The sequence below is a fragment of the Colobus angolensis genome, unplaced genomic scaffold (genome assembly GCF_000951035.1).
Source record: "Colobus angolensis palliatus isolate OR3802 unplaced genomic scaffold, Cang.pa_1.0 Scaffold4, whole genome shotgun sequence".
Classification (NCBI taxonomy): Eukaryota; Metazoa; Chordata; class Mammalia; order Primates; family Cercopithecidae; genus Colobus; species Colobus angolensis.
In genome coordinates, this window is record NW_012117376.1 from 9,516,229 (window position 1) to 9,530,491 (window position 14,263).

At 51.7% G+C, this 14,263-nt stretch overlaps 1 protein-coding gene across 2 annotated transcripts; it reads left to right on the forward strand.

The window, feature by feature from the left end:
* The first annotated feature begins 4,456 nt into the window (after nucleotides 1-4,456).
* NKAIN1 (Na+/K+ transporting ATPase interacting 1) lies at nucleotides 4,457-12,964 on the forward strand. Of its 2 annotated transcripts, XM_011955482.1 has the most exons (6): nucleotides 4,457-4,591; nucleotides 7,273-7,353; nucleotides 8,597-8,794; nucleotides 10,121-10,181; nucleotides 10,765-10,846; nucleotides 10,994-12,964. In XM_011955482.1, exons 1-6 carry the CDS (start codon nucleotides 4,532-4,534, stop codon nucleotides 11,001-11,003), a joined length of 492 nt encoding a protein of 163 aa, XP_011810872.1. In that variant the 5' UTR covers nucleotides 4,457-4,531; the 3' UTR covers nucleotides 11,004-12,964. The 2 variants fall into 2 exon arrangements, with proteins under 2 accessions (XP_011810872.1, XP_011810873.1); XM_011955483.1 differs by lacking the exon at nucleotides 7,273-7,353 and having other exon boundaries at nucleotides 4,494-4,591.
* Nucleotides 12,965-14,263: the final 1,299 nt, after the last annotated feature.

Consider the following 14,263-nt stretch of genomic DNA (forward strand, 5'->3'; position numbering starts at 1 on the left):
AAGCAGAGCTTGCAGTGAGCTGATATCATGCCACTGCACTCCAGCCTGGGCGACAGAGCGAGATTCCATCTCAAAAAAAAAAAAAGATTTGTTTAAATCTACACTCACCATCGGAGGAAGAGACAGCCTTTTTTGGGCCTGGGTCATAGCCCTGACTCCCCGGTTTGTACTGATTTCCTGTCCCTCTCCTCTACTAAGTGGGTCCTGAGTTTCAAAGGGGCAGGGACCACAACTTCTTCACTCCTACATCCGGGAGTTAGCACAAAGCCTGACATAGACTAAACGTTCTGTGAATAAATAAGTGATGAACCCTGGCTGGGTGAGGGTATGTCAGATGTCGGATAGATGGATAAATGGGTCTGTCTGGTTATAGATAAATGAGTGAATGATTGCTGGGTGTGAGGATGAAGGAAGGCCAGAGCCATGCTGAGAGTGGGAAGAACAGCCTCCATTCCATGTCAAGTGGAGAGAGCAGTCAGGGAGGCCTTCCTACCAAAAGAAGGAACTGAGCTACACTGTGAAAACTAAGGAGGACTTGGATAAAGGCAAAGGGAGGCCCAGCGCAGTGGCTTATGTCTGTAATCCCAGCATTTTGGGAGGCCAAGGCAGGAAGATCACTTGAGGCCAGGAGTTCAAGACTACCCCGGACAACATGGTGAGACCCAATCTCTACAAAATATTTTAAAATTACCCAGATGCAGTGGCACCTGCCTGTAGTCCCAGCTACTGAGGAGGCTGAGACAGGAGGATGCCTTGAGCCCAGGAAATTGAGGTTGCAGTGGGCTGTGACCACATTGCACCCCAACCTGGGCAAAAGTGCAAGATTCTTTCTCAAAATAAAATATAAAATAAAAAATAAGGCAAAGACAAATGAAGGTAGGACTTCAACTGTTGTTACAGCCACTTGGGGGCAGGAGCTGATGGGAAATACAGGATTGAGCCAGATCCTAGTGGGCCCTCAGTGCCAAATGAAGAAGCTTAGACTGTTAAGCCTTCTATTAATTAGCTGCTATGTATCAAGTCTAATTGTCTGTTAGTTTATGTGATATCTCTATATCCCCACAACAACTTCTCAAGAGAGGGATTATCTTCTCCATTTATAGTTGAAGAAATAGATTCAGAGAGGGAAAGTGACTTGCTCTAAGTCACACAGCAGAGCCAGAATTTGAATCTGAGTTTAAGTGACTACAAATCTGCTACTGCTTTAAAAAACAAAACAAAACAAAACAAAACAAAACTATCCCTCTCTGTTTTCTATCAATAAGGTCACAGAGAACAGAGGGGTTTTGAGTAGGTGCCAGTTTGGGTGGAGATGATATCATCTTTTAGGTGGACTTTTTTTTTCCTTTTTTTTGAGACAGAGTCTCACTCTCACCCAGGCTGGAGTACAGTGGCGCAATCTCAGCTCACTGCAGCCTCTGCCTCCCAGGTTCAAGCAATTCTCCTCCCCTAGCCTCCATGCCCAGCTAACTTTCGTATTTTCAGTAGAGATAGAGTTTCACCATGTTGGCGAGGCTGGCCTCAAACTCCTGACCTCAAGTGATCCGCCCACCTTGGCCTCCCAAAGTGCTGGGATTACAGGTGTGAGTCACCGTGCCCAGCCTTAGGTGGATGTATTTGGCAGGGTGCCTCAGCTGCACCGTGAGCCTGGATAGCTCTGTCACAGCCTCCTCCTCCGTCCTCTGACGGAGACCTTCTCCCTTAGGGCCAGGTAACAACTGAGTCAAGAACATCGAGCTGGACCCCAGACTACCAAGGCTCCCAAGGCCAGGCAGAGTCAGGGTAGAAAGAGGAAGAGTGGACTGGAGGAAGAGTGGACTGGAGGAAGAGTGGACTGGAGGAAGAGTGGCATAGGAGCAGCAGACAGAGACCGTGACCGTGACAGAGGCCCCTGAACAAGCTTGGGGAGTTTCTGCCCCAGGGCCAGCAGATGATGGAAGTCAAGGCTGGAAGGGCCCTTGGAGATTACCTGGTCCAGTGACTTCCATGCATGGAAGAGGAGCCCCAAACCCAGCGGGGAGTGGGCTGCCTAAAGTCACCCAGGAGTCAGAGGCAGACTTCCCACCACAATTTACCCTTCTTGACTCCTTTACCCATGCCAACATGGGAAAGGTGGCGCCTAGATAGGACGGGTGGCTGATAAAGGCCCATTCTGCCACCAACCTGCTGTGTGACCTTGGACAAGTCACTTCCCCTCTCTGAACCTCATCTTCCCTTTCCTCAAAATGAAATAATGATTCCAGCTCTGCCATTCTGCCAAGGAGCATCCAGTGAGAGATGAGCTTTACAATCTGCAGATCCCTGGGAGGGGAGTCACCATCAAGAGGCAGGCTGGTGCCAGGTGGGTAAATGCCAAGGTTGGGCCTGGCACCACCAGGCTTCCCTCACCACCTTGCCCAAGCTTGCAGCTTCCTTGGTCTCTGCCCAAGCCTTGCCATCTGTGTGGTAGCATCAGCTCCACCTCCTCCTGCCTCCCTGCCTGGAAAAAGGCTTCTTATATCTTCTTACTTTATCTGAATCTTCCCTCCCCCTCCCCAGCCAGACCCTCTTCTCTCCTCTTCTGTTGTAGTTAGGACTCTTCGTTGCAAACGACAAAAATTTGTAGGACAAGGAGGGAGAACCAGCTTTAGGCATGGCTGTATTCAGAGGCCTGAAAGATGGCACAGGACATTCCCTTGTGTGTGTTCAGTCTTCCTCCCACACACACTCTCTCTGTGCCTTAGCTATGGCTTTGTCGTCAGGCAGGCCATCCACCTGAGGTGGCCAAGGCAGCCACCAACAACAGCTCCAAGCTCACACCACACCCATTCAGGTATCCTGGCAGGAGAGCAGCTCTTCCCAATTATTCTAGCAAATATCCAGGGTGATTCTCAGGGGCAGAGCACAAGGTGAGCGCTTATCCCTAAATTCATCATTGTCATTGATTATTTGGCTAGACTTGGCTCACCTGCCCACCCCAGAAACTAGAAATGAGTCAGCCCCGCTCAAGCCATGTGGACAGAATGGTAGGAGATGGTTCTTGAAAGCAAAATTTGACTGGGCCTGGTGGCTCACGCCTATCATCCCAGCACTTTGAGAGGCTGAGGTGGGTGGATCATTTGAGGTCAGGAGTTCGAGACCAGCCTGGCCAACATGGTGAAACTCTGCCTCTACTAAAAATACAGAAATTAGCTGAGTATAGGGGCAGGTGCCTGTGGTCCCAGCTACTCAGGAGGCTGAGGCAGGAGAATTGCTTGAACCCATGAGGCAGAGGTTGCAGTGAGCTGAGATAGCCCCACTGCATTGCAGCCTGGGTGACAGAGCAAGACTCTGTTTAAAAATAATGATAATAAATATTTAGAAATAAAAAATAAACAACCATTTTATTTAGTTCATGATTCTGTGGGTCAGCTGGGAGATTCTTCTGGTCTGGGCTATGTGTCTCTGGTCAGCTAGTAATCCAGGGTGATCTATCATGGCCTTGCTCACATGGCTGATGGCTAATGGGCTGTCAGCTGGGGTGCCTTCGCTCTCCTCCCCGTGGCCTCTCATCCTCCAGCAGGTCAGCTGGGGCTTGTTCACAAGGGGGTCTTGTTACAAGTGAAGCAAGTGGGCAAGCTCCAAAGCACACCTATTTTTTTTTCTTTCTTTTTTTTTTTTTTTGAGACAGGGTCTCACTGTGTCGCCCAGGCTGGAGTGCAGTGACATGATCTTGGCTCACTGCAACCTCTGCCTTCTGGGCTCAAGCAATTCTCTCACCTAAGCCTCCTGAGTAGCTGGGACTACAGGCGCGCACCACCACACCTGGCAATGGTTTGTATTTTTTGTCAAGATGGGGTTTCACCATGATGCCCAGACTGGACGCATGCATTTTTCAAACACGTTTGCATTGTGTTTGACAAAGTCCCTTTAGGCAAAGCAAGTCACGTGGCCAAGCACAGCATTAGTGTAGAAGGGCACTACAGAAGAGCATGGAAACAGGAAGAGGAGGATTTGAGGCCAATTTTGCAATCTATTCCAACTCCCTCAGGGAAGGGGAGTGAAAAGCATTCTCTCCTCTGTAGCCCATGGATGTCATGGGCCAGGGCAAGCTCCAGATAGGGATCCTTGGAAGAGGTAACTGTGGCTCCAGGACTTCCCTGCCCTCCACGGCTTGGAGTGACAGTCTGGATTCTGACCCCACCGTCTTCCCCACACGGAGTAGATGCAGGAGCTTGAGCTGCTAGAGGGAAGGGCCTCTTGGTGGGGAGGAAGGTGTTCTGTATCCTGGCTCCTATCACCTTTCAGCCCACCCCAAAGTAATGACCAGGCTTAAGGACCCCCAGCATCCCTTTGGTAGTGAAGGACTGGATGGTTCTGAGACTTACGCCTCATCACCATGGTAACTGGTGCCACCTACTCCCCAAGGTCAAGCAGAAATCCCTGTCCTTCCCTTTCAGGGGATGACAGTGGCCTCAGCCTGTCTCTTCCACAGGTGGCTGCGCTGGAGCGGCAGATCTTTGACTTCCTGGGCTACCAGTGGGCTCCCATCCTAGCCAACTTCCTGCACATCATGGCAGTCATCCTGGGCATCTTTGGCACCGTGCAGTACCGCTCCCGGTACCTCATCCTGGTACGGCTCACCTAGCCCCTTCCCAAGCCAACTCCTCTCCTCACCTCTGCCCACTCCACCCCTCCCTGCTCCTCAAAACCAGAACTGCTCCCCAACACTTGGCTTCACCCAAAGCAAGATGGGGTGAATGTGCACAGCCCAGTGCTTCTTTGCTCAGAGGAGACAGGGTTTTTTTTTCCTGAAGAAGTTTTTAGGGAAATAATCCAAATATAAACAAAATGGATCATGTAGTGAGTGCCCGGCACATGCCAGGCACACTGCTAAATTTCACTTGCTTTATCTCATGTCTGCAGTAGCCCTGTGAGGCAGATCTTCCCAGCTCCGTTTTCCGGATGAGGAAACTGAAGCTCAGAAAGGTTGCGAGTCTTCCTAAGGTCACACAGCTAATGAAAGCAAGGCAGGATTAGAACATCAGATGTAGAGTGAAGGCTCCTGCCACGGCACCGCATACCCTCAGTAAGCCGAGGGACGGGCACAGGGACACAGGAGGGGTGGGTTTCCTCTTATTTAGTTTCTCAGGAAGTTTCAGGAAGGCTTGGCATTTGTCTCTCCTGCCCGATGTACATCAAGGATGTGGTCTGGAGCAGCTAGTGTGGCTTTGAGGTCCGTGCCTCCCTGCGCTCCAGTCCCAGGAGTCTGGGTTTCTCTCCTCCTCCCTGACAGCCTCTTCCCAAGTCCTGGTCCCTAATGGTCTATGTCAAACTCCTGCTTTCAGCTAGATTCACCCATATCGCCTGCTGTTCCTCAGTGACCTCTTCACATGGCTCTCTTGAGCGAAAAGGCTTTTCACTAGATTTACTACATACATGCTTGACACCTACAATCACAATGACATGCAGTGTCATGCTGCCTCCAGAGCCCACGCACACTCATTCTAGGACTTCTTTCCCCACCTCCACAGGCTCAGCTCCCAGAAGCCAGGCGAATAGGATGCTAACAAGGCTCTCTCTCATCTGACATAAGAGAACGCTTCTCTCCAGTTCTCAGGGAAGCCCCAGGCACCACTGTCAACAACACTGTCTGCCAGCTGACAGCCACTAGAATTGCAGGCACAGGACTTGGGTAGCAGCAGCCAGCTCTCAAATCGACCCTAACCTCCTTTCCAGCTCACTGCCGTGGGTGGAATGCTGTTCTCCGCAGAGGTGGCCACATTCGGGGTGTGGGAGAACTGAGGGGCCCAGGGGTCTCAGTGTTGCCCTAACAATGCTGCTCCCAGTCCCTCCCATCCCAGCCCTCTCCCTCCAGACAGATGGAAAGATTGCTGGAGTGGGGCAGATTGACCTGTGTCATTCAGGTACAATTTACAGAGCAAGGAGGGGAGGGAGGAAAGTGACAGAATGAGGGCATCCAGGGCCCAGGCTGGACTCCCTTTCTATGCTTGGGGCCTCAGTGTGGTCTGCTCACCCCAGCCTTTCTCCAGGCCCCATCCATGATCCTGCCTCCACCTCCCCTGGTTCCCTTATATCCAGACTCCAGCCACAGCCATGTGAGAAGATGTCACACTCATACTCGGGAAAAAGGCTGCAGGATAACCTCCTGTCTCTTTTGGTCTGAAGTTCCCAGCATCCACTGCCCTCCAGCCTGGGTGACTGACTGAGATTTTGTCTAAATAATAATAATAATAATATTTAAGACTTTTTGTTTTGAGACGGAGTTACACTCTTGTTGCCCAGGCTGGAGTCCAGTGGTGTGATCTCGGCTCACCACAACCTCCACCTCCCGGGTTCAAGTGATTCTCCTGCCTCAGCCTCCCGAGTAGCTGGGACTACAGGCATGCGCCACCACGCCTGGCTAATTTTGTATTTTTAGTAGAGACAGGGTTTCTCCATGTGGTCGATCAGGCTCTTCTTGAACTCCCGAACTCAGATGATCTGCCCATCTTGGCCTTCCAAAGTGCTGGGATTACAAGCGTGAGCCACTGTGCCTGGCCTCTTTTTTTTTTTAAGAGATGGGTTTTCTCCATGTTGCCTAGGCTGGTGTTGAACCCCTGGGCTCAAGTGATCTGCCCACCTCAGCCTCCCAAAGTGCTGGAATTACAGGTATGAGCCACCGCACCTGGCCCATTTCCTGTAGTCTTAATGGGTTCATCCAGCTATTCTGTGCTAGGCATTGGCATTGCAGTGGTGAGCCAGGCAGGCAAAGTCCTCGCCCTCTAGTGGCTTACCACCTGGAACATGTTCCTGACAGTGTCATCCGAGTTACAATCCCCTAGGGATTGCTTAGACAGCTTTTAAACAGCATCCCTAGAAATTCGGAATCTGTAGGTCTAGAGGTAGGACCCCAGAATCTGCATTTTTGACAAACATCCTTGAATGATTCCAGTATTCTAGAGACAGCTGGTCTAGAGGATGTTGTTAGCAGAGTGGATGGGATTAGCTAGCAGAGAACTTGGATTTGAGTGGCAGCCCTACCTCCTCCTACCTGTGTGATCTTGGAAAGCTTAAACTTCCTTTCAGCTTTAAATTAGTTTTCTTTAAAGGGAGGGCAGTGCTAACCTTGCAGGGCTGTTGTGAGGCCTGATGGGTGTGTAAATGATTTGTAGGCTACACTGTGCTCGCTGAGTGAGGTATTCTCATAATTTCCCCCGCCCAGATCTCCTCATCCCTGAGCTCTGTCTCCATTGACACTCCCCATCCCCCACTCTCCAGGCCCCACCCTGATCCCACCTCTGCTTTCCCCAGTATGCAGCCTGGCTGGTGCTCTGGGTTGGCTGGAATGCGTTTATCATCTGCTTCTACTTGGAGGTTGGACAGCTGTCCCAGGTAAGCCTCAGGCCTGGCAGTGCCATAGGGCAGAACCTGACCATTCCCATCCCCTGCCCCAAGGGTATTGCGTTATAGGACCAGAGCATCATGTCTTGAAGAAGCCTCCCTCTCCTCTCCTTACACGCCGAAATAATCTGTGTGCCCCATTTTCCACCTACACAATTCATTTCTGGCCGCCTCAAACACAATGATGGAGCAGATAAGCCCATGTGAAGATGAGCCAGGGGTCCCAGTTGATCACAAGCTCAGTAAAAACCAACAGTATGTGGTAGCCCAGAAAGCTACTCTTAGGCCCCACTAATAGAGGTAGAGTATTCAGAGCAAGGGAGGTGAAAATGCCATGCGCTTTGTACTGCTTAGACCACAAAGATTTGGCTCTAATTCTGATCAATATTTTTCAGAAGGGAAAGAGACTAGAGTTTGTTCGGGGAAGATTGAGCAGACCATGTCACACGAAGAACTGCTGAAGAAAGTAGGACTGTTTCGCTTGAATAAGAGCAAGCCCAGAGAGACGCGACTTCTATTTTTAGATATAAAGGAGACAAAATATGTGAATTTAAGAGCATTGGCTTTGTAGTTTGACCCTGCTAGGTTCAAATCCCAGCTCTGAAAGCTTCTAGCTGTATTACCCTGGGCAAGGGGCCGATCCTGTCTGAGCCCCAGTTTCCTCATCTAGTAAGTGGACATAAAGCAACAGCAACTTCGTGTGGTTGCTGAGGGGATAAAATAAGATCACACATCTGAGTGCTGGGCCCCTGGTCGGCAGGCAGTGAGTATTTACCTGCTGAATGAGCGACTACATGGATGGGCACGTGGGTCCACACCCTGGGTGAGAACTTCCGATCTAGGCCAGCCCTTCTCCATGTAACAAATGCGGAGACCCAGGCCCCAAAGGAGAGGTTCGCCCAGGGTCGCATACAGCGGGAGCAGTGGAGAGCCTGAATGGGCTGTGAAGGGGCCTGTACTGAGGATTTCACCTGTGGCTGGGAAATTGTTAATGTTCCTTCCAGCTCTGAAAATTCTGAGGCCCCTGTGAGTCCACACAAACCCCTTCCCATCTCAATGAGAAAAGAGTGAGGCCTGTGTGGTCATTAAGTGCCACCTGTTGGCCAAATATGGACTTGCAGGTGCAGAGTCCCTGAATCCCTTCACTGATCAATATAAAGTCTCCCTGGGCTGGGGGAGTAGCTCCCCCCTCCCTCTCCCTCACACTCAGTATCCCAGGCCCCTTTGCCCCCAGGACCGGGACTTCATCATGACCTTCAACACATCCCTGCACCGCTCCTGGTGGATGGAGAATGGACCAGGCTGCCTGGTGACACCTGTTCTGAACTCCCGCCTGGCTCTGGAGGACCACCATGTCATCTCTGTCACTGGCTGCCTGCTTGACTATCCCTACATTGAAGCCCTCAGCAGCGCCCTGCAGATCTTCCTGGCAGTGAGTCTTTCTGTCCTCCACCCTACACACACTTCTCGATCCCTTTCTTTAGCTCTAGTTAAGAGGGGATGATGGGTCGGGCGCGGGGTGACTCACACCTGCAATCCCAGCACTTTGGGAGGCCGAGGCGGGTGGATCACCTAAGGTCAGGAGTTCGCGACCAGCCTGACCAACATGGAGAAACCCCATCTTTACTAAAAATACAAAATTAGCCAGGTGTGGTGGCACATGCTTGTAATCCCACTTACTCGGGAGGCTAAGGCAGGAGAATCGCTTGAACCCGGGAGGTGGAGGTTGCAGTGAGCCGAGATCGCGCCATTGCACTCCAGCCTGGGCAACAAGAGTGAAACTCCTTAAAAAAAAAAAAAAGAGGGGATAAACCTAGGTCTTCCACCTGTCTGTCCTTTTGTCTGGATCTGTTTCCATATCCTGTACCACCTTCCCTCACCCCTGCCCCAGCCCCTATGCAGGGAGTGAACAGGTTTAGTGAATAGTATGAGGCATCAAACTATGAATCAATCCTGGGTATAAATGCTCAATACACCCACTGCGTGACTTTGGACAAGTCACCTGCCTTCTCGGAGCTTGTTTCCTTCTTCACAAAAAGGAATGACAATATCAGCCTCAGAGTTGTGAGAATAAAAAAGTGACCCCAGTGGGCGTGGTGCCTCATGCCTGCGAAGCCAGCTACTTGAGAGGCTGAGGCAGAAGGATTGCTTGAGCCCAGGAGGTTGAAGCTGAAGTTAGCCATGACTGCATCACTGCACTCCAGTCTGGCTGATAGAGTGAGACCCTGTCTGAAAGAAAGAAGGAAAGGAAAGAAAGAAGGAGGGAAGGAAGGAGGGAAGGAAGGAAGGAAGGAAGGAAGGAAGGAAGGAAGAAAGGAAGGAAGGGAGGGAGGAAGGGAGAGAGGGAAAGAAGGAAGTAAAAGAAGAAAAAGAAAGAAAAAGAAAGAAAGAAAGAAAGAAAGAAAGAAAGAAAGAAAGAGAAAGAAAGAAAGAAAAACTCCAAGATAGGAGTAGTTCCTGTTTCTAGAAGGGCCAGCCCTGTCCTAGGCACTTTGTACCCACAAAGTTCAAGTCCAACTGGGAAAACTGAGGCTCAAAGAGGTAAAATGATTATTTGCCTCAAGTCACACTTTCAGAAGAGTTAAACCATGTATGTTTGACTTTAAGGTGAAAACAATTAACTGGAAGTTGTTACGGGTTTGCCTTCATCCTGGCATGCCTCTTCCCTTGCCAGTCAGGGCGTACAGGGCCCTGGAGGGGGTGGAGGAAGAGGTTCCCACTCCTCCTTCCCTCCCTGACGTGTCACCTTCATTCCCAGCTGTTCGGTTTCGTGTTCGCCTGCTACGTGAGCAAAGTGTTCCTGGAGGAGGAGGACAGCTGTGAGTAAGGCACCCCTAGGGAAGCGGGGAACCTTGCCCCGCACCTTCAGCACCCTGGACAGAGGCCTGTGACGGGCCGTGGCGGGAGAGAGCCCAAGTCACTGGCCCCTTTCGAGGGGAAGAGGAGGCTGGTGTGGAAGGCTCTGAATACCAGCCCGTTCCAGGCTGGGGTCCAGACGTCCAGGTGCCCAGTCCCTGGCCCCAGCACCGCCTTTCCCCAATCTCGCTCCACCCCCATCAGAGGTCTTGTCCCCTTTAGAGACTCGAGCCCCACCCCCAAGAGCCTTCTCTCCCATAGGGCCGCCCGGCCTCCCAGGCCCAAACCTTAAGGACTGGGGCCTGACCCTCCGCTGGCCCGGCGCCGCCGCCTCCAGACCCCCAGAGGCCCATCCCTCAGGGTCCAGCCGAAGCCCCGCCCCAGGTCCTGCACGGGGTCTGACCCTCGCTCCTCCCCTCCTCACGGCCTCTCTGGCTCCGCTTCCTCGGGTGGGGGTCCTGCCCTCAGATTCCTCCCCTTCAGGACCCAGTCTCCCTCTCCTCACCCCGCCGCTGAACTCTGACACGCGCCACCCCCCTTCCGCAGTTGACTTCATCGGCGGCTTTGACTCCTACGGATACCAGGCGCCCCAGAAGACGTCGCATTTACAGCTGCAGCCTCTGTACACGTGGGTCACGGCGCCCTGCTGGCTTGGGGAGGCCCGGGCGTCAGGGTTGCGAAAAGGAGGGGACGGAGGAGTGGGCAGGGCAACCGGGTCTCTCCGACCCCATACTTTTGAGGTCCACTGTCTCTAACCTGCCTTTGTTTCCCGCAGGTCGGGGTAGCCTCTGCCCCGCGCCCACCTCGGCGCCTCGCCTTGGGCCGCTGGACTGACCGCAGCCGCCTTGCGCTCAGGCCAAGGCGCAGGCGCGCCCCCCGGTGGCCCGCGCGCTCACTGCAGCCTGAGCCCGCCTCCAGGTCTGCAGCCGGAGACGCGGATTTGGACTTGGACTTGGACTTGGGCTTGGCTCTTCGCAGCCCGGACTTCGGAGGAGTGGGGCGGGGCGGGGGAGGGGCACCGCGGGTTTTTTGTTTGTTTGTTTGTTTGTTTGTTTGTTTGTTTTTAATCTCAGCCTTGGCGTGAGCTGGGGCCTTCCTCTCTTCTCCAGCCTCTCTTTCACCCTTCACCCAGCATCCTGCCCCCCTGTCCAAAAACAGCAGGACATCACACCCATCCCATCCTACCACACTCACTCACCAGCTCTGGGGAAAGCTACTGTGAACTAGGAGCAGGAGTCCTGGGTTCTAATCGCAGGTCCAACACCGACTGTGACGTCTGGCTAAGCCCCTGCCCTCTTAGGTCCTCGGTTTCCCCTCCTCAAGTAATTAATCCCTTAGCAAATGGACTCTTTTAGACTTCTCATTTAACTCAATTCCCTGAGCTAGACTGGGATTAAAATTCCCATTTTGCAGTACATTAAAACTGAGGCCCAGAGATGCGATTTGCTTGAGGCCACACAGCTAGATTTTTGGTGGAAGTGGGCCTTGAACACAGTGTACTTTCTGCAGTTTCTGACTGTAAAACCCATGTCTGCTCTCTGAGTTCTATTTCTAAGCCCCCCTCCAGCTTGGACCCATGTGGTCTCCACCATCTTCACACACCACCGCCACCACTTGCCAATGCCTCTCTTAAAGCAATATACCCATTCGTTCTCTTATTGGGAACTGGATGGACAGAGCCCTAAATTCAGCCCCACCCACAGAGAAGCCTTCCTACGCTCAGCCTCTGTCCACCCTTGGCAGATCTTTCAAGCTCTCTCCTCCAGGAAAGTGGGGCCCCAACTCAGTCACCCTACCCCCTTCCAGGTCCCTGAGGCTGGTTCTACCGTATCCCCATCCCCTCCACAACTCCACTCACCCCTGATGGCTCCATCCACCTCACCAATTGGAAGGCTTGTGGTTCTAGAGGGGAGCAAAGCTGGTCAGCGCTGCCCAGACTCCAGTGTTTACAGATCACCAGCGTTTACAACCAATTCAATGGCCAGAAGCCTCCTCTAACAAGCCCACAAGGAGTTCTGAAGGGGTAGATGGGGGTGTGAGTAGTGGAGGAGTCAGGATTGCCAGCACCCTTACCCTTCCTTGGGGGCAAGTAGAGACGAGAACACTTTCTCCACCTCCCTCCACAGACACTCCTGAGGACCCTGCATCCCACACACTGCCTGGTGTGTCCAGAGATGAGAGGATCAGGCCTCAGCATTTCATCTGTGAAAGAGGTGTGGCCCTGGGTTAGAAAGGAGGGCAGGAGGTATGGAGGAACTAGGGGGACACCCAGATGGTGTGTGTGGTTTGCACACCTGAGCCTGTCTGGTGACCACTTTGCTCCTCGCCCACTACCCTCCAATCTATCATTCCCTACTCTCTATGGCCAAAATATCCTGAGCAAGGCTGACAACCCCACCCCAACATCCCAACTGCAAGCAGCCAGCCCCAGGAGTTCCTCTGGCCCCCACAGGCATGGAGATCCTAGCTGCTGGGTATAGCTCAAGAGGGGGGCAGCTCCCTCAGGCTAAGCTGCTGCTGTTCACTGGGCCAGCCCAGCCTCCAGCCCCCACTTCTCTCAACCCCACTCTCCCAGGGCCCTTTCTACTCAACGGGTGCAGCCACTGGTGCTTTGAAGCCTTTTGTTTTTATAAGATGGTTTTTGTAAGGGGACCAGGTTCTCTTTTCACTGGGACCTTGCAAGGAGGGGAGTGCTCTCCTGGTTTCTGTGCAGGTGGGTTGATTAAAGACGGTGTTTTCTTCTCTATCTTCCTGTCCTGCCCGTTGGGTCTGTAGAACTTTCTAAGTGAGAAGTCCCTGCACGAGGGCAGGCAGGGATGATTTGATGTTGATGCTATCAAATATTCCTGGGGTGGCCAGGCACGGTGGCTCGTGCCTGTAATCCCAACACTTTTGAAGGCTGAGGTGGGCAGATCACAGAAGGTCAGGAGTTTGAGACCAGCCTGGCCAACATGATGAAACCCTGTCTCTACTAAAAATACAAAAATTAGGCAGGGGTGGTAGCAGGCGCTTGTAATCCCAGCTACCCAGGAGGCTGAGGAACAAGAATCACTTGAACTCGCGAAGCAGAGATGCGGAGAGCTCAGATGGCGCCACTCTACCCCAACCTGGGTGATAGAGCGAGACTCCGTCTCAAAAAAAGAAAGAAAGAAGAAAGAAAGAAATCCTGGGTCACTGGCCTGTGACTCTGAGTGGGTGTGTGGGTATGCAGCTTTAGGCAACTCACTGCCTCTCTATCCTCATCCGAAAAAGAAAAAAAAAAAAAAAAAAGCAGAGGTCAACCAAAATCAGTGGGTTCCCAAATGTGGCTTCATAATTCCTTAGAGATCTTCATACTTATTTTCCTGATAAAATGCATTTGAAGTGTATGCTTCCAAATATCCTTTGCATCTTGGCTCTTCCTGAGAATTCAGTTCCGGGTGTGGAATGAACTGACACACCGTGCTTTAGACACAGATTTCTGCATCCAACCTTTGATATCCTGGATACTTTTCTGGGGATACAACCCAAGAATCAGTATTTAGAATGTTTTAATTTGTGTGTCGGGGGGTATGTGGGTGAACAGGTAATACGTATATAAGGTCCAGAAGTCAGAAGGTCCCAGTGGGATTATATACTCATACCTTTTTTTCATATCTTTCCAAGGATAGGCCTTTTTTAAATTATACAATTTTTGGTCAGGCATGATGACTCATGCTTGTAATCCCAGCACTTTTGGAGGCAGAAGCAGGAGGACTGCTTGAGCCCAGGAGTTCCAGACTCACCTTGGGCAACACAGGGAGACTTCATTTCTTTAAAAAAAAAAAAAAAAAAAAAGTAAAAATTAGCCAAGCATGGAGTGGCACATGCCTTTAGTCCCAGTTGCTCAGGAGGCTGAGGCAGGAGGATCGCTTGAGCCCAAGAAGTTGAGGTTGCAGTGAGAGCTGAGATTGTGCTGCTGCACTGCAGCCTGGGAAACAGAGTAAGACTGTCTCAAAAACAAACAAAATTACACATTTTTTTCTTTTTCACACAAATGGCAACGTATTCTACTTACTCTTTGACC